Raw genomic sequence first — 21,402 nt, 5'->3', positions numbered from 1 at the left:
AGACGAAGGCCGCCGGCCGCCTAATGGCAGGAGGGCAAAAAAATGAATATTCGCGTTGCGGCGCGCGGATTGGCCGGCGAGCTCTCCGCCCCGGCAGCGGGGTAGGCTGCCCCCTGGCGGCGGACAGGAAGGGGCGGGCGGCGGGCGCGGCGCCGGGGAGCCCGAGATGGTGGGCGCCGGGGCGCGCGGGGCGCCGCTGCTGCTGCCGCCCTTGCTGCTGCTGCTGCTGCTGCCGCCGCCGCTGCTGCTGCTGCTGCTGCCGCGGGGCGCGGCGGGCGGCCTCGCCGACAGCGTCGTCTGGGCCGTCAATGCGGGCGGCGATGCCCATGTGGACGTGAACGGCATCCACTTCCGCAAGGACCCGCTCGAGGGCCGCGTGGGCCGAGGTGAGGGCCGGGCCGGGGCGCCGGTACCGCGAGGGTGGCCCGACGCGGGGGGGGGGGTGTTGTGTGGGGCCGCCCTCGGGTCACCCCCCCCCCCCCCCAGCTCCGGTCCGCCGGGGACGGCGAGGCCCGCCTGTGTCGGCGGGGTGGGGGGGGGTCCGGGACTCGCGTCCCGGCGCCGTCCCGTCTCCCCCGTCCCCGCCGACGGAGGGTCGGTGTGTCTCCCCGCGGGGCTGCGGTGGCCCGGGCAGGCCCGCAGGCCGGGTCTCCCTTCCCTCAGCCGCCCGGGGGCGGCCGGGGGGGGGGACACAGCGAGGGCCCGCGGGCAGCGCCGGCCCAGTCCCCGCACGGCACTTGTCACCCGCCGGGGGCTGCACCCACCTCCACCACCCCCTCACCCCCGCGGCGGAGCGGGCCCTCGGCCCCGGTAGCGGCGGGATGAGCCCTGCGGGCTTCGGGCTGGTTTTCCCGGCCTCGGGCTGCGGGGTTGTGTAATGCCGGAGGGGAAGTCGCTCCGCGCGGGCTGGAGTGGAATTTCGGCTGGAAAGGCGACGGGAGCGGTCAGGCTGCCAAACCGGCCGCATGCAGCCGCCTGGCTCCTTTTTTTTTTTTTTTTTTCTTCCCATTTTCCACTGAAAGACCCCAGTTTCCACAGCAAGATCTGCCAGTTTGAAGCCCAGCCTGCAGCGCTCGCAGGAAAGCGAGAACACGCGTTGCCTGCTCTGCGCAGCCGAATCGCTCGCGGTGCGGGGCGATGCCTGCCGCCAGTAGACTGGTCCCAACAGGGAGGAGGGCAGGTTGGTCGCTGGAGCTTCGGTCCTGGGGCCGGGCAGGAGAAAGGTGCAGCTGGCTGGTCTGCTCTACTGCTCCAGTCCTGGCAGGGTGTTCAAGAGCAGGGCAGGGACAGAAGCAGAAGTAGAGGCAGATGGGATATGATCAGCTGCTCGAACTACTGAATCAGTAAAATTTCCTATCTACCAGTAAGGACAGGATGGAGAACTGATATTGCATTTGGGTTGCCTTTTCCTAACCCGCCTTGAAACCGCTCCGGTTGTACGAATTTTGCATGTTTCTGGTAATTGGTGCACCAAAACTTAGTTGATTCACAAACGTATTGAAAAGTTACCTGTGCTGAGCAGCTCCTGCTGTCAGTTACAGGTGAGTGGTGGAGTGCAGAGAAGATGAGCTATCTGTTGACTTTTAAGTCTAACCTTCACTGTTTCCATGTAGGATGGTGAGGATTGCCCTGTGCTATACAGCTAGGACTGCCATTGCTTACCATCCCAGAGAGCCGTTTGGGCACGACGGATACAGGGGAGGTCACATTTAAATACTAACACAGTTTGTGAGGAGTTTTTCACCCCCGGTGGGAGCTGGCCGCCCCAGTCACACAAGGTGCCCTGATTGCTGTAGGTCAGCTTGCCTTCACAGACCTCTCACGTGTGACTTGAAGGAGAATGTCCTTGTGGATTTGAACAATTTATTTTTGAGTTGAGGAGAAAAAAGAGTCTTTTTCAAGCACATTGTGACATGCTCTTCCTTTGGGGAAAGCCTCTGGTGTCTCCTCTGAACAGCAGGCCATTAGAGTAATCCCGCTTCAGCCAGCGGTGCCAGGCACAGCAGAGCCTTTACCCCTTTGAGCTCTCAGCTGCTTTTCCCTCAATGGCTTTTTATTGCACCATTGTTCAGTTTACTCTGGACTCCTCTCTGTGTTGATAGGCATGTAATGGCTACAGCAGAAATAGGTGGCTGACTGGGAGGAAACGACCTAGGGATAGTGTTTCTGGGCTGTACTGCCTCTGGGCAAATTAAAACCATTTTTTTCATGCCTCGGTTCAGATGCTGTGCCCTAAAGGACAAAATGTGCTGATGGCAATTACAGAATAGCCAGGTGCCAAACATAGTTGAGTCGCAGCTTAATGGGTACTGCTCGTCTCTTGGTGAGCTACCTCTCAGCGCACCGAGCGCGCTGTAAAATCAAGCTCACTTCCACAGCTATGTCAACAGACCTCTGATACGCAGGTGACAGGTCTTCCTCTCCAGTTACCTTCTTGGATATTAAAGGACTTTCTTCTTATGCAGGCTTTCCTCTAACAGGAGCTGACTTCTGTGGAGTCCCTGGTTTGCTCTCACTGTAATTTTTAGCTGGCCAGAAATATCAGTGTGGGAGGACAGGCTAAACTTTTTCACCCTCTGTATTTCTGGTGATTAGAGTCTTCAGCCTTTGCGCCTGGGTTCAAGTGGTAAAGAGAAGTAGAAGATTGCCTGAGTAGCTCTGTGTGAAACAGGAGACTAAGAACTGGCATTAAGTTCCTCTTGCTCGTTTGCATTGGCTCCATCTTTGGCAACGTGCGCTGGGTTAGTAGTTCTTGCTTTGTCTTGGCCAATGCAGTGTCTGTTCCCATGGAAATCGAAGTGGTAAGTGTCAGCAGAGAACTTTGTCTAGATCAACTTCTCCTGCCTGAAGTGCCAGTGGGCAGATAGTGTCCACAGTCTTCCCTCCTGCCCCTGCTTCACCAGGGAATTATTTGATTCGGAGCTCTTGAGGCATGCATCAGTTTGCATTCGTACAGTAACCCTGACACAATAAAATGTCAAGTTGGGTTAAGGTCTTTTGAGGGCTGCTCTAGAGGTGGTGAAATAATGAATGAGAAGAGGCAAATTTTATGATTTCTGTTATTTTCTCAGTTATTGTCCCATTTGGGAATGTTGTTTGGGCCCTTCTCGGGGGCTGTTCAGATGCCTGCAGACAGTGCCCGTTTCAGCTGGATGGCTGTAAGAACAGCAGCTCATGGAGCTGCTGGTGCTCTTGAAACCTTTGTGTATCTTTCTTGCTTCCTTCTTCCTGTCTTCAAGCTGGCAGGTATTGCGTGGCTGTGGTGAGAAGGAAGGGTTTCGTAAGATGTCTAATGCTTTTCACCCTTCTGCCGTTCCCCAGGTTTTCACTTGAGGAGGATGAGTCTCTAAACCTGATGCCATGGACCGCTGACTTCAAATCTGTTGAATGAATGAGTCAAGTCAGTCCTATGCTGACTGTTTCGTTTTTGTACACAGAGTTTGTAATCTGAAATTGTTGTAAAAATATTCTAGATGTTTTTCCTCTTTGAAGCAGGAGTCAATGGCCAAGTCCTTTGGCTCTGTGCCCTGTTCGCGAAACAGACTCTTCTTTCTGAAACGGTGCGAGTGAGTTTACAGTGTCTTAAACTGCAGCACGTCTAGGCCTGTTTTTCTACAGGGCCTGGGTTCTAGGACTTTGGCTACCTCTGCTTCTGCTCCAGTAGTGCCTCCTCCTGGTCAGAGCAAGGAGGGGAGACAGGTCTGACAAGGGCGTAAGTGCTATTGCCACTTAGGAAGTTAAGCACTTCAAGAGTATATGAAGTGTCTCGTCCGTGTGCCTCAGAAATTAACCCTTCCTCTCACTGTTTTGTGCGTGAAACCCAGCTTCTGACTATGGTATGAAGCTGCCAATCTTGCGGTCCAACGCAGAAGATCAGATTCTGTACCAGACTGAGCGTTACAATGAGGAAACCTTTGGCTATGAAGTTCCCATCAAAGAGGAGGGTGACTATGTGCTGGTGTTGAAGTTTGCGGAGGTCTATTTTGCACAATCTCAACAGAAGGTAAGCAACAGCTCCATGCTTGTCTCTTTCATGCGAGTTCCTGGCTAAGACTGTGTGTGTGCAGGTTGCCTCTGCTGCTTTACATGCTGGAGAAGGGAGAGAAATAAGGTGCTAATGGTTAACTTAGTTCCTAGAGCTGTCGTGGGCTCTGAAACTTTGAGCTCCCTTCCACACTCCAGATATACAGTTGGCTTGGAAAATTGCATTACAAAATATTCAAACATGTGCAGCTAAACATAACTAGCACTAGAGTTTTATGATCTGTTTAGGCTGTGCTGGCTTTGAGAAGTGTTTTTGCCTTTTCCCTGAACACTTGTTCCTGACCTGACAGCATGCTTGTGCTGGAGAAAGCATTGCAGAAATTGAATCAGGGAAGTGATCTGGGTTAAATAACCTGCTCACAACAATTTTTAAGAATGTAGTAAGACTTGATATGGGTTCAAACTGATCCTGAAAGCACAGAGTTAAATTCAACCCTCTTTATTGCTCTTTAGAGAAAAATAATCCTCGTCCACTTTTGAAATCCCTCATGTACAGGTGTGGAAGCAGAAGCACAAAGAACTCAAAGCCCTGTGATAAATTGGGACAGAAGTGGTCTGTGGTTTAGTCTGGGTTTCCCCCGACTCTATCAGCTTCTTTAAAGCCCTGCTCCTTAAGCACTGTGCTGCCTTCCTGCCAGAGAAGTATTTCAGGGAACAGAACTGGTGGGGCTGGCTTACAGAATGGATGCAAAAAGCAGCCTCAGATTAAAGTGAAGGGCTGAGGCATCTTTGGTTCCTCTTCCTTCATGTGGTTCTACTGGGATTCCCCAGGTGCTGAGTGAAGTTTGAGTCATTACAGCCCTGAGGAGGACTTTCACTCTGAATTCGCAGATGTGGTTAGCAGTTCAACATTTTACCTCCTTCAAACCCTGTGTCCTTCACCAGCTTGTTTCCTCTTCTCTACTCTGCTGCAGGCTGTTAGTTAGAAATGGCTTAACTCCCTAGGGTGTGGTGTGCCGCAGCCACCCTGAGGTGGTAGGAGCAGGTCCTCAGCCAGTAGGTGGAAAGCAAGCTATGAAAGAAAAGTATGAATAAACCAGAATAAAACTGTGCTCTCCTCAGTTCTGAACAGCAGACGTGGGGGTTATTTTAAAAGGAGGAGGCAGGTTTTAGGGTATTTGAAAGCAATGTTAATGCTTAAGTGTCTTCACCTGGCTGCTTTTGGGCTCCGAATCCTTCCCAAGGGAGTGGAGCATGTGTGGTGGGACAGTGCGTGCTGCAATGCTTTCTGGTCTTGAGTGCATAACAAGCAGAGACCTTTCCTGTTCTGTTCCCCTTTCAACCATCACATGCCTGAATCCATTCTGACACTCTGTCATTTCTTCCAACCTGAAGGTATTTGATGTTCGCTTGAATGGCCACGTGGTGGTGAAGGACTTGGACATTTTTGACAGAGTTGGACACAGCACAGCTCACGATGAGATCATTCCCATGAGTATCAAAAAGGGGAAACTGAGTGTCCAGGGAGAGGTTTCCACGTTCACGGGGAAGCTCCACATTGAGTTTGTAAAGGTAATAAGCTTTCCTGGGCAGAGCCCTGATCTTCCTTTTCCCCTTCTTCCCCAGCCACGTGATACAGCTGTGTGCTGGAGGAGGAGAGGTGATGGTAGGTGGGAAGAATATTTCTTGCCTTAAAGCTGCAGCACTGACTTCCTTCTTTGCTTTCTCTAGGGCTACTATGACAATCCAAAAATCTGTGCCCTATACATCCTGCAAGGAACAGTGGAAGGTAAGCACAGTTTTTGAGCCAGAAGGCTCTTCCCCCTTGGAGAGCAGCCTGTTGCTTCTCAGACCATGAGATCATAGTTCTTGCTGACCCACCTCTGCCAAAACTGTTTCTCTCTCAGCAAGTTCCCACAGAGTGCAGTTGCAGAGTGAAATAGACGTGTAGTGTCCCCCTGCTCCTCCAAGTACACAAAGCTGTGTCATTTTTTGAATAAGAAAAATCAACTTGGCTCAGGACTTCCTGCATATGGGGTTGAGGAGAAGGCAACACATCTGGTCAGTCTTAGCTTATAGCTACAGATAAATTCCCTCTGGCCTTGGTTGTCAGCAGCAGCCCTGCAGACAAGTAATTTACAGAGATGTTTTAGCTAGTAGTTAAGTGTTTCTTACCTGGAGCTTTGTGTTACCTTCTCAGCTTGAGGACAAGGCAGTGTTTTTTCCCAGATATCGGTTCCTGTGGATAGCAGCAGGGAGTGCTAGTAAAGTCCTTGCTCTTTCATCACCCTCTTTGTAAGTCTGTGCTGGAGTTGGAGCCCCTCCAGCTCCTGAACAGGGGAGGTTTAGGACCCCCCTCTGAGCAAAGCATCAAGCTGAAGATATGGTGTGTAACCTTGTGGCCAGGTGGCACCTTGCTGTGTGTGGCACCTGCAATTCAGGCTCCAGGCTCAGAGGACTGGATTTGAGGGGCGTTGGGCCATGCTGCTCTGATAGGTCTGGGGTTGGGGGGGGTGCAGTGATGTGAGGTAGGACCATTTGCGGAAAGAGTTGTTCCCGTTCCTGTTTGCACCTGTATCTGCTGGTCCCGCAGGCAGCAGGTGCTTGTTTTTGACTAGGTCTCACTGAGCAGCTGCAGTATCTGACTGTGTAGGCTTTAAGTGTGCTTTTGTGCTGTAACTTCTCCTGTGTGACACGTAGATGGGGTGGAGGGATGTAATTTTCTTTGCAGACTGGGTCTTTAGATGCTCTTGCATCATGGAGGAAAGAAATAGCGGTGTGAGCCTCTGTGAGGGAGGATGCTCCTATTTCCTGGGGTGCTCTGGCCGTGATGTTGATGTGGTGTCATGTGCCCTGTTGCCCGTGTTCATGCTGGACTGGGGAGAGGGAAAGGGAGTGACTCGGGTGATTTCCCAGATTACATCCTGTCTCCTTGCAACCTTTTGTCTTGCCCAACAGATGTTCCAAAGCTGCAGCCACACCCAGGTCTGGAGAAAAAAGAGGAAGATGATGATGAAGATGAATATGATGATGGCTCCAGTGTTAAAAAACAGGCAAATAAGAACCGGGTTCAGTCAGGCCCACGCACACCAAACCCATATGCCTCGGACAACAGCAGCCTCATGTTTCCTATATTGGTGGCCTTTGGTGTCTTCATTCCTACCCTCTTCTGCCTCTGCCGATTGTGAGAGCAAGCCCCACAGAGCATCAGCCAAGGGGCTGGGAGGGAAGGAGTTGGACCAAACACAGTTGCTTTCAATTTCTCCATATTGTTCATAATTTAAGGAAAAAAAAAAAAAAGATGATTCATTTGGAATGAATAGCAGGTCCAGGTAAGAGGGAGCTTACCTTCCCCCTGCCAGCAAGCAGCGAGGCCCTCGCCTTCCCCTTCGCACCATGTGCAGCCTCCGATCCTCCCTGGGGCATCCAAGAGTAAACTGAGTCCTGGCTGCCTGTGTCTTGGGCTGTTGAAAGCTGATGCTACCGGTCCTGGGCCACGTCCCACACTGAGAGAAAGCCATGTGCTGCAGGATCTCTGCCTTTGCTGGGTGGAATACGGTTCCTTAAGCGGGGAAGCAGCTCTTAAAACAAGGCCTGGGTACACGTTTTGTCTGGGAGCGTGGAAGTGTTGTGGTGCTGTTGGGTGACTAACGACTATGGAGGACAGAGCCTGGCTCAGCATCTCCCTGAATGTGTGCAACACTATGTATGGTACTTGCCCGCATAAAGCTACCAAGACTCCAGCTAGCCACTCAGCCTCTGTGGAGACGTTCTCCTCCTAGGACTGCAAGCTGCGCCAGGAGCAGAGGGATTTATCTGGCCTGATTTGCTGCACCAGTTGGGAGAGACTTTTCTAGTTTGGCAATTGTAACATTAGATCCATTGCAGAGGGATTCTGCTGTAGCCTGCGAGAGGCTGATGTTGTTAGCGTCTGATCAGATGCACTTGTTTTCTGTATTGATTATGGCTTTTGTTTCTTTTAATATCCTTTTCTTTTCAAAGGTTTCATTTTAAGCCCAGTTCCTTGTTTTGCCCTTTCTGGCCAGTGACCTCTCCTTTGGAAGAAGCGGAGAATCAGATGGCCTAGAGAGGAGGTTCTGGACTTGTTCCTTGATTTTCCTAACGGTTAGCTCCCTGCCCCGTGACTGTGAACAACCTGTGCCGTAGGACAGAGCAGAGCAACCTTGCGGATGCTCCCTGTGAGCTCTTGTTCCCTGTCATAGGGACCAGGCCTACCTGCAGTGGTGAGAAGTGCAGTGGAGTTGGTTAGTGTCTTCAGTTAGCTTGGCCTGTTGCGAATCAAGGCACTGTAGTGAAGGGGCAGATGTCCAACATTTCAGTACTGTAGAGCAAGGTGGTCTGTTGCTCTCCAGAGATCTGGAAGTGAGCAGAACACTGGAGACAAGGTCACCCGCTTACCCCAGGGATATTTCTGCAAGAGGCTTCTAGACAGAGGCTGAGCAGAGTGAAAGCCCTCACTGCGCCTGCTGATCCAGAGCTGCAGGCCCCGAGGAGCTGCCTTCCCACTGTCTTGGCCTCTGACATGTTGAGTGCTTCTGGCTGGCGGGAGGGAGATGTTCTGTGTGCTGGAGCAGGATCTGTCCCAGGCAGGGTTGGGTCGTTGTGGGTCAGCTTCAGTGCTGGTGAGCTCTGGGCTCACAGAAGACTTTAATTCATGCTATCTCTGTTGTTCTCAGAAGCTCTGTCTCTACCTGGAGCGCTGGCACTGAGCAGTGTCCTCCTTGCTGCTGCTCCTCCCTGGGCCTGAGTTTTCCTAGTGGTTGCTCTTGGGTTTGACCCCCTGCAATGGCTCAGCCTTTCTTTGAGCTGAGAAGGGTCAGCAGAATTCCCTCATTTCTGGAAAGGAAACCGGAGGAGCAGCCTTTCTGCTCTGCTGGGCCCAAGCAGCTGCAGCCTTGGCTTCCTTCTAACCCTCAAGCTTTGATATGAGCTGCCGGCTCAGTAGCTCCAGAACGGGAGCTGGGGGAGGTGTCAAAGCACTGCTCTCTGCAGCAGTGACACTGAACCTTGCCTTTCTGATCGCATACATCACTGCTATAGGCCTGACCCTGATTCTGTGTCTGTGAGCTAAAAAGCAAGCAAGGACCTTAATTACCTTCTCTCCAATTGCACAAGTGGTAACAGCCAGTTTGGGAGAAGCACGAGCGTCCCTGCCACAGTTGAAGAAGACAGGCTTTACAGAGAGCAGATCTTAAGAACAAACCTTAGGATGAAAAGGTGGTAAGCTTGAAGTTGTCTGCTTTGCCTTCTAGCTGCTGTTAAAATCCTAGTACTTATAAAACTCTTATAAATATGAGCTTTGTTTTGTTTGGTGATGGTGCCTGCAGAGATTCTCCAGCGTTTTTGGGATTGCTCTAACTGGAGCACAGAGACCTTTAGATCTTTATCAGTTTTGAGAAGCATGGACTGCACTGATTTGTTAAGCAAAGAACCTGGGCTTGAAAGCAAGCTTCTCTGTTCTCCTCCAGGCCTTTTAGGTTGCATTTTATTTGAGCATCCTTGAAGCAAGGAATCACTCACCTTCTTGTGGCTCACCCAGTAATCTCTGCACCTGGCCTAGCATGAGAAAAGGGGTGTGCGTTTAGGTGTGCAAAAGTCAGAGACAAATCTTCTAGGATAGTTTACCCCTGCCTCTCCTGGCAGCCGGGGCACCCATTTGGTGCCATCAGCCGCCCTAAGGCAAAGCTGTGCAGAGTGTGATCTGTTGTGTTCCAGTTGCTCAGTTCAAATGACTTTGTCTTATTTGAATAAGAATAGGGAGGAGGAATAGTTCATCCTTCATGGCTTCAATTTAGTTGTTTTCGCTCTGGTTTTGTGCATCTTTGTCACTGCAAAGCTGGTGGTTGGGGAGTTCCTGACCCTGTTGTGGTGCTGTGATCAGTTTTCCTTGTTGGTCCATCCCCTCCAGACAGGTTTGCCTCGGAAGGAGCCTTCAAACAAAGCGTGTGGGAACACGGGAGGATGGTAGGGGATAACCAGTCAGCACCTCACTGGGAATGGCATACTCAGGCTGGCTCCCCTTGCCATCTCTGTCTGGCACCTGCAAGCCAGACAGATCTGTATAATGAGGTACCCAGTCCTGACCAGGGAAAGAAAAAGTTTGGATTGGCTGTAGCTTTCCAGCACGGGTGTTTGAGAGAATATCCAAGACGTTGTTTAACTGAGACTGGTTAGAGATAAGCCTGTTTGTGCTTTGTTGCCTCCAGCTGGCAGCAGGCAGGTGAAGCACGTGTCCCTGTGCAGCAGTGTGGGGAGCTGGGTCAGAACAGACCCTGGCTTGGTTCATGCAGCAGTTGTGTAGAGAGGGGCAGATAAGGCAATTTTAATAAAGCTTCCAATTCATAAAGGGGAGGTGACACTGTCAGTCGTTTTGGGCCTGAATCCAGCCTCAGAGTAGTGGTTCCAAAGCCTATTTTAATTATCCCCTCATCAGTCCCTCCTTTCATACCTTTAAGCCAGGCCATTTGCCTCTTCTGTGTGTGTGACTAAAACAACACCTCTGCCCCTTTTGAGTATCCCATGTGGCAGTGAGCAGAAAGCCAAATGAATTTCCTTCTCTTTTTGGTGCCTTTGTATCAGGCTTTGAATAAAAGTCTATTTGAAGAAGAAGGGGTTTTTTTGGTTTTGGTTTTTTTTTAAGGAGCTTCTGAGCTGTTTTTTCTTTTTCCCCTAAGGGACAGGCATTCCCTGCCCTTGGGATCAGCTGGGGTCTCAGTATGCCTGGATGCCAGCTCTGGAGGTCACAGCTGAAGCAGAGGACTGTGAGCAAGTATCTTTGGTTCCAGCCCTTAAGGTCAATGGAAAAAAAGCCTGGCAGGGGATAGAACAACTGGAAGAGCTCTTTCAGGTCTGGTCTCCCCCAGAAATCTCCTGAAGGCAGGATGGAGAACTTCCAGACAGTCTGGTGCCTGCGTGTCTGTGCAGTTCAAAGCTGAGTGAGTCATGGCTAGGTCCTGGTAGTCGTACGGTGCTTACAGCTTCTGGGTGCAGAGTGTGACTTGGAGGGTCCTGCCCCCCAAACTCACTTGCTGAGGGCTTGCACTGCACTGTTCGGGTTTGAACAGGGAGCAGAGACCTGTGCTTTGTCTCTCGGCCTTTCTTTAATTTGAAATGGGGTTGCAACAGCCAGGGAAATGTCTTGATATGGGAAGTCTGGGCTGAACAGACCTGTCTTTGATAGAAAACAGCAGGAGGAGGGAGAGGACCAGCAAGAGCAGCTTCAGCCCTTGATGTGAGACAGATTCTGAGCAGCTGCGAAGTACCAAGTGTTTCAGGCTCTGTTTGGTGCTCAAATGTGGGAGAGATCCGTCTGCTTCTTGCACTTATGTGGCAGGGAAGGAAATATCCTTGCTGAGAATCCAAGGGAAATGGGAGCTGAGCCAGCACTGAGCTAATTTACCTACTGGCGCTTCTGCATCTCCACAACAAATGCCAAAGTCTAATACAATTCAAGGATGCTTTTTTTAACGTCAGCCTGGTTCCACCAGTCTGTCTTCACTGGCTAGTCCCAAATAGGCTCAGACAAGTATTCTCAACGGCACAAACACAACACCAGGCTGGAGCTGTGAAGGCTCGTGAAACGTGATTACACGAATAGGCCTCCTGTGCTGCACCCCTGCTTTGTGCGCTGCCCAGCAGGGCTGGGGCACGTGCGTTTCACCTTGGATCCGAACGGATTTGTCCCAGGAGTATAGCAGCAGCCGCACTGAAATGGTGCTAGGCTGGATGGGAGAGGTGAAAGCAGGTCCATGTCTTCCGGGACTCTGGCTTGCTCAGAGTTTATTGCTGTATATTAAATACTATTTTTGGAGATTGGGGGGAAGATGGGGGGGGGGGAGGGATGGGGCGGCACTGTCCCCAGTCTGATCAGTGGGACGCTACTGCAGGTTATTGATAGGTTTTGATTTCTTTTTTTCCCAATAAGTGCTTTATTTAAAAAAAAAAAAAAAAAAGAAAAAAGAAAAAATAATCAACAAAACAGAAGTGCTTTCCTCCTTCCTAGAAACAGTGCTGGCTGAGTAGAAAATGTGAATAATCTTTTGCAAACATCAGAGGTCTCTGCTAAAGAGTTTGTGTGATGGAGATTTCAAGGCAAGGGGCAAAGTACAGCTTGAACCAGTTTAGCTGGGGAGAGTGTGAATCTAGGAAATGCAGGATCTCTGCCCTGGAGTTGTTACCAGTCACGTGTAGTGGGGATGTGCTTGCCTGTGCTACCATGGCTGTTCTGTCACACTATAACAGTTCCTGAGCTAAGGCGCTGGATTGAAGCAGTGTCTGGAAACTTGCTGGCAAGTGGGGGCTTGAATTTTTCACAGTTTCTACGGGGGCTGCGTGTGTTCAGGGCTTTCCCACTCAAGAAGCAGCCAGGTTGGTAAAGAAGCCCTGGAGACCATGAGACCGGAGGCAGGATTTGTGCTTTGTGCCAGGAGGCAGTAGCCAGGACTGCGAGATGCTGGGCAGGTGACAGCGATGTTTGGGTCCCATCGTCGTAGCAGTTTTTAGCGTTGGCAGGTGGTCCCGCTGCTCCATAGTGCCCGGCTGTGTAGGCTGGGACACGTGGAAGTGACCCGTGCCGTTGGCATTAAGGACGCATCACAAACTACTTGAAGCTGCAGGTCTAAGTTGTCTGTAAAGGCTGAAGCAGTGTGGGGAGAGATCTCCATCTGTACTTGTCACCAGCACAAAGGGTTTTGAAGGAGGATTTTTTATTTTACTGTCCATTGCTTTGTGTTATAACAACTTGCGGTGACATTTTTTTTTTAGTTTGTTTTGCAGCAAGCTTGGGCCCTGGGTGAAAAGCACAGATGTCTATTTCTGATTGCATTGGCTTTGCAGGGACTAGTTTGGGGGAAAAGACGGGTGTGGGGGTGGGTTATTTTATTTTTGGTACATGGTAGCGGTTTTATTTTTTAATTTCCCCAGGATGTTTGGTTGAGGGAATGTTCTGAAATCTACTGTCTGGCAGTTTTAACCAGCAGTGTGTTAAAGGAAAATAAACAAAATTATATTGTCACTTGGATGAGGTGGTCCCTCTTTTCTAGTGGTGGGGGCGGAGAAGAGCCCCCTCTGCTTTACGGCTCGTGGTGTGGGAGGCCGGGACTGACTGCACTGCGGAGGGGACTGCAGGCTCTGCCGAGATGCAGTTTAATATCCCACCGCTGCTGCAGCCCAGAGCCTCTCCCCACCACTGCCTGCCTCCGGTACAGCTCCGGCATTCTCTTGCGGGTTGTTTTGGGCGATTAAGTGCAAGTTGAATGGTATAACATCCTCTTAAAAAGTGCTGATGTGGAGCTTGTTGCTTCCTGCTCAGATCAGGAACACCAGATACGTAATCTACCTTCTCGGGTTTTGCAAGCTGCCCCGATTTCAGCTTGACGCTGCGTCAGAGGCGGTCAGAAGGGGCTGTAGCTGGAGCAGAGAGAAAGCAGCACCTTCCTCCTCCAGGTGCCTGCTCTCGGGGGGACAAGGGACCCTGGCCCCACGCAGAGCAGCCGCTCTTCCAGATCAGCCTGGGTCTTTGGTCTGTCCTTCCTAGGGCACGGGACAGAGGGACCAAACCCGATGCAGTGAGGAGGATTTGGGAGCACCGGCGCGGGCAGGCTTGTTTGAAATAGCATTTGGTTGGCAGTAGCAGGCGCGTGCTGCTTACGAGCAGCAGCGAACGTCACTAACCACTGCTCTAAATCCGTTTGCGGTCGTGTTGAGCGTTGGTTGAAGCCTGAAAAGAGGATGCGGATGTTTCTTGTTCTTGCCCCAGTTCCCTGAAGGGTTGGAGGTGACTCTTGGCAGCTCTTCAGTGCCTACCGCCGGCTGGCGGGTAGCCCCTCTTTTGGGGAAGAAATGCATCGCTTCCTTGGTGTGATGCTCCTGCGGGACCTCCCCAGTCCCTCCCGCCAGGCTCGGGACACTGGTCCGGTGTCTGCTCCCTGGGGACAGCAGCCGGGGGTCCCCAGGCCAGGGCAGCAGTGGGGCGCGCGCTCCATGGCATCCCCGTGCCGACACCGCGCCGGCTCACGGCCGCTTCCCGAAAAGCGCTTGCCACCGTTCCCTAGAAAGACCACGGCTCTCAGGGGGACACCCGGGGTGCAGCGGGAGGGGTTTTTGTTTGGGTGGGTTTTTTGGTTTTTTTTTTTTTTTTTTTTTTTTGGGCGTTTCTTTTCCTCAGGTAACTCCCAGCTTTTCCACCCGGCGCGTCCCGCTGCCATCCGCCCCGCTGTGCACAGCCCCGGGAGGGAGGTGCTGCCGCCCCGGGCCGGGGACGCCCGCCAGGTGGGTGCTCGGTGTCGGGGCTCCACGGGCGACGGGTCGCGACGCGGGTCGCGACTCGGTTCGCCGCGTCTCCCCTCCGGCCACGGCCGCGGCGGGCCCCGCTTAGCTTCGCGGGGCCCCTCTCGTTGCTAGGCAGCGCCCGCGCCCTCTGACCCGCCGCGGCCCCGCCCCTCGCTCCCATAGCTACCGAGGGAGGCGGCGGCCATCTTGGCGGCGGCGGGGCGATGAGCGGCTCGAAGGCGAGGGCGGCGGCGGCGGCGGCGGGGCCGGAGAAGAAGCCGCCGCCAGGGACCGGGGGGCCGCTCAGCCGCCTGAGGGGGCGGCGCGGCTCGACCGACGCGGCGCCGCGGCCGCCGTGGACCGAGTCCGAGTTGCTGGCGCTGGAGACCGTCCGGCCCGAGCACGTCCTGGGGCTGTGCCGGGTGACGGAGAGTGAGTGCGGGCCGGGGAGCACTTTTTTTTGTTTGTTTGGTTGGTTTGGGGTTTTTGTTTTTCCTCTGAGCTGCCGATCTCTGCTCTTCTGTCCCGATCCCTTCCCTTTCTTGCTCTGCTACCTGGCACCTAGTGTGCCTTTGTTTCTTCTAGCCTCAGTTTTGTCCCGCTTTCCTGACGCTTCTGCAAAACAACTTGCAGTATGTATCTTAACGGGTTGGGGTTGGTTAAAAAAAAAAAAAAAAAGAAATTCCTTTGGTAGTTGCTCAGAGATCTTTTGAAATGCTACTGTATGTTTTCTTTCTTTTCTAGATTATTTATGCAAACCCGAAGACAACATTTACAACATCGACTTCACCAGGTTTAAGATCCGGGACCTTGAAACTGGAACAGTGCTGTTTGAAATTGCAAAGCCATCTGCTTCAGGTATGTCACGCTAACATTGCAGGGAGGGTAGAGAGGCTTGCCAAGCTGAGAACTTGCAACGCAGAACCCGCGCAAACCAAGCAGAAAGGTCCTTCAATATGTCCTGGTGACTAAATTCCTCTCCTTTAAGCATAGGATTGAGTTTACTTCTGCTAAGAAACTTGTTGTCATAAAAATGTGAAGTGATTTTTGTGACATGGGGGAGTACTATCAACTGCAAATCTTCCGTTGTTGGCTGGTTGTGGTACAAAGTGTCTTTCATGTGCTTTAGCACTTCCGAGGGGGGATATCCTGTGAGGTTGAGGCTAGTTTCAGCTCTGGAGCCACCAAGGCTGCACCAGCTGTCATAGCAGATCTTTTGTTTATTACTTAGTGCCGGTATGAACTCAGACCAATTATTAGACACCTTTAGGTTCAGTGCCTAAGTAATAGCCAGGTTGTCCTGATATACCCGCTAGCCAGTATTACCTTACATGTATGCTATTAGCAGAATAACTCTGAGCTGGTGTGTTTTCTAGAGCAAGATGATGAGGATGACGATGACAACAGTGAACTGGACGCTAGTGCAGGCCGCTTTGTTCGTTACCAGTTCACCCCAGCATTTCTCCGTCTTCGGACTGTTGGTGCAACGTGAGTATGAGTCCATAGAAAGGAGGGAGAATCAGATGTTTACAAAGTGTCACTTGACAGTTTATAACAAAACTGAGTCAAAGCCTAGACAGAACTCATCTTACACTACAAATATCAAAGTCTCTCTTTCTGGAATGATCTGTTGGATTCTTGTGTAGTCTTGGGTCCAAGGCTCTGTTCTTCCCAATAGGAAGAGAGGTACGTCGTCTTAGCTGTTTTTTCCTACTTTTTGCATACAGAGTGGAATTCACAGTGGGAGAAAAGCCAGTGTCAAACTTTCGAATGATTGAGAGACATTACTTCCGAGATCGCTTGCTGAAGAACTTTGACTTTGATTTTGGCTTCTGCATCCCCAGTAGCAGGAACACATGCGAACACATTTATGAATTCCCTCAGCTCTCAGAAGACCTTAGTAAGTATCTCCTTTCCCACACTGAGTTGTGTTTTGTTTGTGTCTGTGCATACGCTCATTTTCTCCCTCTCTACTTGTGAAAGAAGTTGTGATGGGGATGGGGGTGACACAAAGAAATAGATACAGGTTCCTGGTTTAAGCTGTGTGTAATCTTGATTGAATTACAGATTTGTGCTGCAAATTCTCCTTTGAAAATGAAAGCCCAAGACAACCTGTGTTGTCAAGTCACGGGCTGCAAGAACTGATCAGAGTCACGGGGCTGACATGTCTGATGCCTAACAGTGTAGCCCAGAAGATAACAGAACCCTGAAAAAGGGTTCTCTTCATAGCCATGCATCTGTTTTCAGCACTTGCTTGTTAGGGCTTGAGCCTCCTGCTTTGGAACAGAACTGGCTCTTCTCTGAGAGGTGTGTTTTTGAGCCTACCAAGATCTCTGCAAATATACATTGCGCAGGGTATGTTTGACCTCAGGAGGTGGATAGAGCAGGAGCACGTGGGCCCTTCTGTAGCTGCCTAGGTGCGGGGGGAGGCGCGGAGTTTGTACCCCGCCATTGTACGTGTCGGGAGTGCCACTGCTTTTTTGTTTGTGGATTGCTACCTCTCTGCTCACAGATGTGATTGCTGCTCTGCTCTAGTGGTGGCTCTGACAGTTTCTAAGGTTGTCTTGTGTGAGATTACTTGATCCCCCTTTGTTTGCTTTTGACAGCACTTGTCCTGTGAATAGGAATAATAGAAAGGGGCAAGGCCAGAGCTTTTGAAGCATGCTCAGCAGAGCAGTTTGCTTCTCTTACTTGGGTAGGGCAGAGCATCAGCCTGGTAAATCCGGCAGAGTGGCAGTCCTTTTTATACTCTGACTTCGTGCTGTCCAGTGGAGTGTGGCAAGCTTTTGAATGTAATTGAGCTTTCTCTTTCACAGTCCGTCTGATGGTTGAAAATCCGTACGAGACCCGCTCAGACAGCTTTTACTTTGTGGACAACAAGTTGATTATGCACAACAAGGCCGACTATGCTTACAATGGAGGACAGTAATGATTCTAAGTCCACTGGATGCTGTGATGCTGTTAACCGTTCCAGATGTCCAGGAGTGGACTGGAGTTGCTGCCTCGTGCAACAAGGCTTCTTGCCAAACCTTTTCTTCTTGCATGAGGCTGAAAACATGAAGCAAAGACGACAGCCCATGAAAGTAAAGGAAATCTCCCTGCAACACTTCTCTATCTGACATTCAACGTATCCTGCCTCTCATTCTCTTATTTCTGGTTACCTTCTGGTACCTTGGTTAGGTCATGGATCAGAGGCACTGTAAGAAAATTCTTGCTGTTACAGTCTTTATAGTTAGGTTGCACCTTTAGTGCTTCTGATATTTCACCTGCTGGGTGACTACCCTCTTTCAAGAGGTCAGATTGTTCGGGTAAGCTATTTCTTAGCAGGAAAATTTTACCCCTTCAAGTAGCCAGTGATGCCTAAAGAGCAGATCTTTTCTTCGGGTGGATAGATCATCTCTTTAGTGCACAGTGGTTTAGTTTGTAGCATGGCTGATGTTGCTTTTTAGGGCGCATCCCAGTATTCTCCAGTGGGAAAGATAAGAGACTAATTCAGCTTCTAAGCAGTGCAAGAATCTTTCTTCTGCCTCCACGGGCCTGAGCTGCCCCTGAGAACAGTTTAATCTGTGTCTTGCCAGAGATTTCACTAGAGATACGAGATAGGGGGGGAAAAAAGGGGCTTTATCCAGGTTGGTCATCGAGTCAGTCTGATAGCATTTCTGTTTGAGCTCTTGTGAGCAAATTGTTGCATTTTGGAGCTCAGGGGTCACCTTAGAGCTGAAGTTAATCTCATTATATTTACCATTTCTCCTTCTTCCCTTTGTGTAGGAATTTTGGCTCTTGCTACAGAGTGTATTGCTTTTTAGATCGACGGCACGTTGTCAGTCTAGCTGGGGTGGAGGGGAGGTGTCAGTCTAGTGGGGCTTAGAGGAAAAAGGGAGAATGTGGGAAAATGCCTTGAAAAATGTGTAGGAAGCAGAGCTTCCTGGGCTTCAATCTCTCTAATTTTAAAACTGAATGATCCGTCAGAGGTGCTGGAAGGAGAGATGGTGGTGTTATATACTCATTTGCTTTGTTTCATTTGAGGTATTAGTAGCTAAAAGCTTCCCGGGTCAGATCACTCAGTGTTACGGAGTGGGATTCTTACAAAGCGAGAATTTACATGATTCTCTTTTTTAATAGTTTGAGCTCCCATCACTGCTTTGCCTACTTAGCTGCCTATTTATTGTTTAGGAGGTTCTTTTGCCAAGGTAGTTACCACCGGACCAGAGGGTGTATTTCACAGCTGTGTTTGGGGTCTGGCGATAGGAGGTATCAAGATGCAGTGGGAGAAGCAGACCCATGTCTTCCCAGCAGCCATGCAAACCCTTTTCTGCTTATTTTGCTGTCTCTCGAGATTGGCATTTTTCCTGTGTCCTTGCTGGGCTGGTCAGTTGTGTCTCTTGTACATGGCAGTTAGGTTGTGTCTAGACTAGAGATGCTTGCTAGTATTAGTTCTATTCGTTCCTTGAGACAATTGAAACCTAACTCCTTGGTGGACATGGTTACCTATTGTGTTAAGTAAGATTCAGCGTAGTTTATGTTTTAGCAGGATTAAGTGGGGTGGGCATCACACCCTGGAGCCTGTTAACGCGTAGACAGCAATAGGAAGCCACTGCCTTTACCTCGCAGATTAACGATACTGACTTTGGCGTAGAAGATCAGCTGGCATCAGGGTAAGCAGTGAGAGTGTGTGGGGTGGCAGCCATGAAAGAATCTCCAGCTCTTGGGAAGATATTTAATTATGATTAACCACAACAAATGACCTGTTCTGGGTGGAGCATTAATTATGAGCAACCACAACAAATGTCTTGGGAATGCAGAGGGGCAAGGTCTACGTGGTTGAAAGATGAAGAACAGTTCTGCTACCATCAATCCCCTCCAGCATCTCTAAAGGCACTTAGGCAATCTTGTTTAGATATTTCAGAATTAGTTAAAGCTGCTTGTAAGGTGGAGCTTGAGTTGCCTCTTGCAGCGATTGTCTTCAGAAGGCCTCGTGCGGTGCCAGGGAAGGTGGGAAACATTTGTTTTGCTGGAAGTTACTTGTGACAAGGCAGAACTGCCTGGAAGTGTGCTTTTCATCCTGAAGAGTTCTGAGATGCTCAGGATAGCGTCTGAAGAGCCTGCTAGTTATTCCCTGGGAAATTTGAGCATATTGAGCTGAATTTGTATGTAGTATAAATCCAGGTGCCTTTAAATGTTACTTTTATTGCATTTTCTGCATGAAGCAACCTCTTGCTTTTCTTATCAGTGTGATGATTCCCATCTGTTTTCTATGTCACTGCGTAAAGGTTCTTAAAAGGAAGATGGACTGTTGCCAGAGCGAGCAGCAGAAATCACTGTACGGGCAAACGACAATTTGTGTGAGCCGTTAGTAGTAGTCAGTGTGCAGCTCTGCACGGTCGGGCTATTTGTAGGGAGTGTGGGTGCCATCTAGCCGCTGCTTTGCAGAATGCGACTGGCAGCAGGAGAGCACTCTGCCAAATGTCAATGAGGCATTTGATGCCGGTAGTGATGAGAAAAAAGCATCGAAGCAGTTGCTTTCCCATTGGTGAATGTATCAGCTATTCAGCAATAAGAAAAGGAAAACTGGAGGAAAATGGGAAGACCTGCAGGCAGCAGTAGCACCCCTCAGTTTCTAGCTGAATGTGTTTGCTTTGCCAAGTTAGAAGGTCTTTGCCCCAAAAAAAGCATGCTGCAGGAAAAAAAAGTCCCTACAAGAGGGCAACCCAGCACTGAAAAAGTTGATTGTAATCCAGAAAGTCAGGGATTTCAAAACTCCTGTCCCCACTTTGGCCACTTCCCTAAGGTTACTTTTTCTCTTGGGTGTTTTCTATAAAGTGTCTTCTCTTTGTGGCAGGGATGATGTCTTTGGTAAACATGGTTTAACAGAGCATCTTCCTTCTGGATTGTGTGCTCTGATGCTTTAATGACGGGCCAAAGCTCCTTATGCCAGTGAGCTAGGAAGAAATTCCAATGGGATCTCATCCTTTCAGGTGGATGGTCTGTCCTAGCCAGGTGCTGAACGCGAGGGAGATGCTGTCAGTGTCGGTTGAAGTTTGAGCAAGGGAAAAGGTATCTGTGCAGACAGCTTCTCTCAGGTTGTGTGCTGAGTTGGAAAGAGGAAGGAGTTGGGATCATACTGTGTTCTGCTCTAACAAAAAAAGGGACCAAACCCACAAACTCATGCTAAATCTTTCCAGTATTTGTCCTCTTAGCACCAGGACCTCTTTTTCACATTGAGGCGAGTGCTTTGGATCCATGCAAGCAGTTTTCTTGGACAGCTATTTTCACGACTGACTGACATATTGCACCTTGTGAAGGAAGGTCGTCTCTTGTTGTATGGACTGGGTACTGCTGTCCTTGTCCTCCATTTTTGGTAGGAAGTATCTTCCTTTGTGTGTTTTCCTTAGGATTTTCAATGTCTCTTGCTGCAGAGAAGCAGCAGCCTCCTCTCTGGTGCTTGAGGATGTTTATTCCACTTATCCGAGGGTTCAGGAAGAATAAACCAAGCGTTTAGAAGTGAGAAATGAATGAGGAAGGTGGTGGTGAAGCAGTAAGGTCCAAACGTGGTAACTCTACTTCTCAGCTCTGTGTTTCATTACGTCCTCTTCAGCTGTTTCCCAGTGTTTGTCTTCTGCCCTGCTGTCCTGTCACATCAAGCTACCGAGCGTTGTGCTACCCCAGAGCGTGGCCCGGTATCGGGTGAAATCCTCGGACTCGAACACTGCCATCTCCCTGTAGCTTTATGATGAAGACAAGGCTAAGGGACGGCAGCCTCTTCCTCTGCAGCAAAGGGAAACAACGAACACCAGCAACCACCCTCTCCCTCTGCCCGGATCTCAGTGCTGTTACAGGACACGTATTTGTATCTCTCACAGCGTGGCCTTTGGGCTGCTGGCGCATCGACCTCCTCCGTGCTGTCCCCTCCGGGCGCTCCTGTGGCCCTTCTGGGCTGAGGCCAGCCGTGCTGGCCGTGCCCCTTCAGTCCCGGGGTCGCTGGCTCCCTCTCTGGGTCCCAGCACGGTGCCGGCGGCCCCCCTCCCCCTCGCCCTCCGACGATGTATTTGTATAAATGTTATTTTGTCACCAGCAATAGTAATAAAGAATTTCCCTTTTCGCACAGGTGCTGCCCAGTCTTGTGGGCGG

At 50.5% G+C, this 21,402-nt stretch overlaps 2 protein-coding genes across 2 annotated transcripts; both read left to right on the top strand.

Moving 5' to 3' along the window:
- The first annotated feature begins 131 nt into the window (after positions 1-131).
- Positions 132-13,018, top strand: MLEC (malectin). The gene is made up of 5 exons (XM_030025906.2): positions 132-386; positions 3,825-4,003; positions 5,380-5,556; positions 5,716-5,773; positions 6,943-13,018. The coding sequence occupies exons 1-5, from the start codon at positions 167-169 to the stop codon at positions 7,170-7,172; spliced, it is 864 nt and encodes a 287-aa protein (XP_029881766.1). The 5' UTR covers positions 132-166; the 3' UTR covers positions 7,173-13,018.
- Positions 13,019-14,466: 1,448 nt separating this feature from the next.
- On the top strand, positions 14,467-21,376 carry UNC119B (unc-119 lipid binding chaperone B). Its single transcript, XM_030025907.2, has 5 exons — positions 14,467-14,706; positions 15,019-15,132; positions 15,651-15,762; positions 16,002-16,174; positions 17,091-21,376. Exons 1-5 carry the CDS (start codon positions 14,499-14,501, stop codon positions 17,201-17,203), a joined length of 720 nt encoding a protein of 239 aa, XP_029881767.1. The 5' UTR covers positions 14,467-14,498; the 3' UTR covers positions 17,204-21,376.
- The last annotated feature ends 26 nt before the right edge of the window (positions 21,377-21,402 follow it).

The sequence above is a fragment of the Aquila chrysaetos genome, chromosome 9 (genome assembly GCF_900496995.4).
Source record: "Aquila chrysaetos chrysaetos chromosome 9, bAquChr1.4, whole genome shotgun sequence".
NCBI lineage: Eukaryota > Metazoa > Chordata > Aves > Accipitriformes > Accipitridae > Aquila > Aquila chrysaetos.
The sequence above is the reverse complement of the archived record's forward strand: the minus strand, read 5'-3'. Positions and strand labels throughout refer to the sequence as shown.

Excerpts from the sequence above, each read along its gene's own strand:
- UNC119B (XM_030025907.2), top strand. The coding sequence starts at position 14,499 with ATGAGCGGCTCGAAGGCGAGGGCGGCGGCGGCGGCGGCGGGGCCGGAG. Across the intron at positions 14,707-15,018 it reads GCTGTGCCGGGTGACGGAGA|ATTATTTATGCAAACCCGAA; the intron begins GTGAGTGCGGGC and ends TTTCTTTTCTAG. Across the intron at positions 15,763-16,001 it reads CTTCGGACTGTTGGTGCAAC|AGTGGAATTCACAGTGGGAG; the intron begins GTGAGTATGAGT and ends TTTTGCATACAG.
- MLEC (XM_030025906.2), top strand. The coding sequence starts at position 167 with ATGGTGGGCGCCGGGGCGCGCGGGGCGCCGCTGCTGCTGCCGCCCTTG. Across the intron at positions 387-3,824 it reads CGAGGGCCGCGTGGGCCGAG|CTTCTGACTATGGTATGAAG; the intron begins GTGAGGGCCGGG and ends CGTGAAACCCAG. Across the intron at positions 4,004-5,379 it reads TTGCACAATCTCAACAGAAG|GTATTTGATGTTCGCTTGAA; the intron begins GTAAGCAACAGC and ends TCCAACCTGAAG.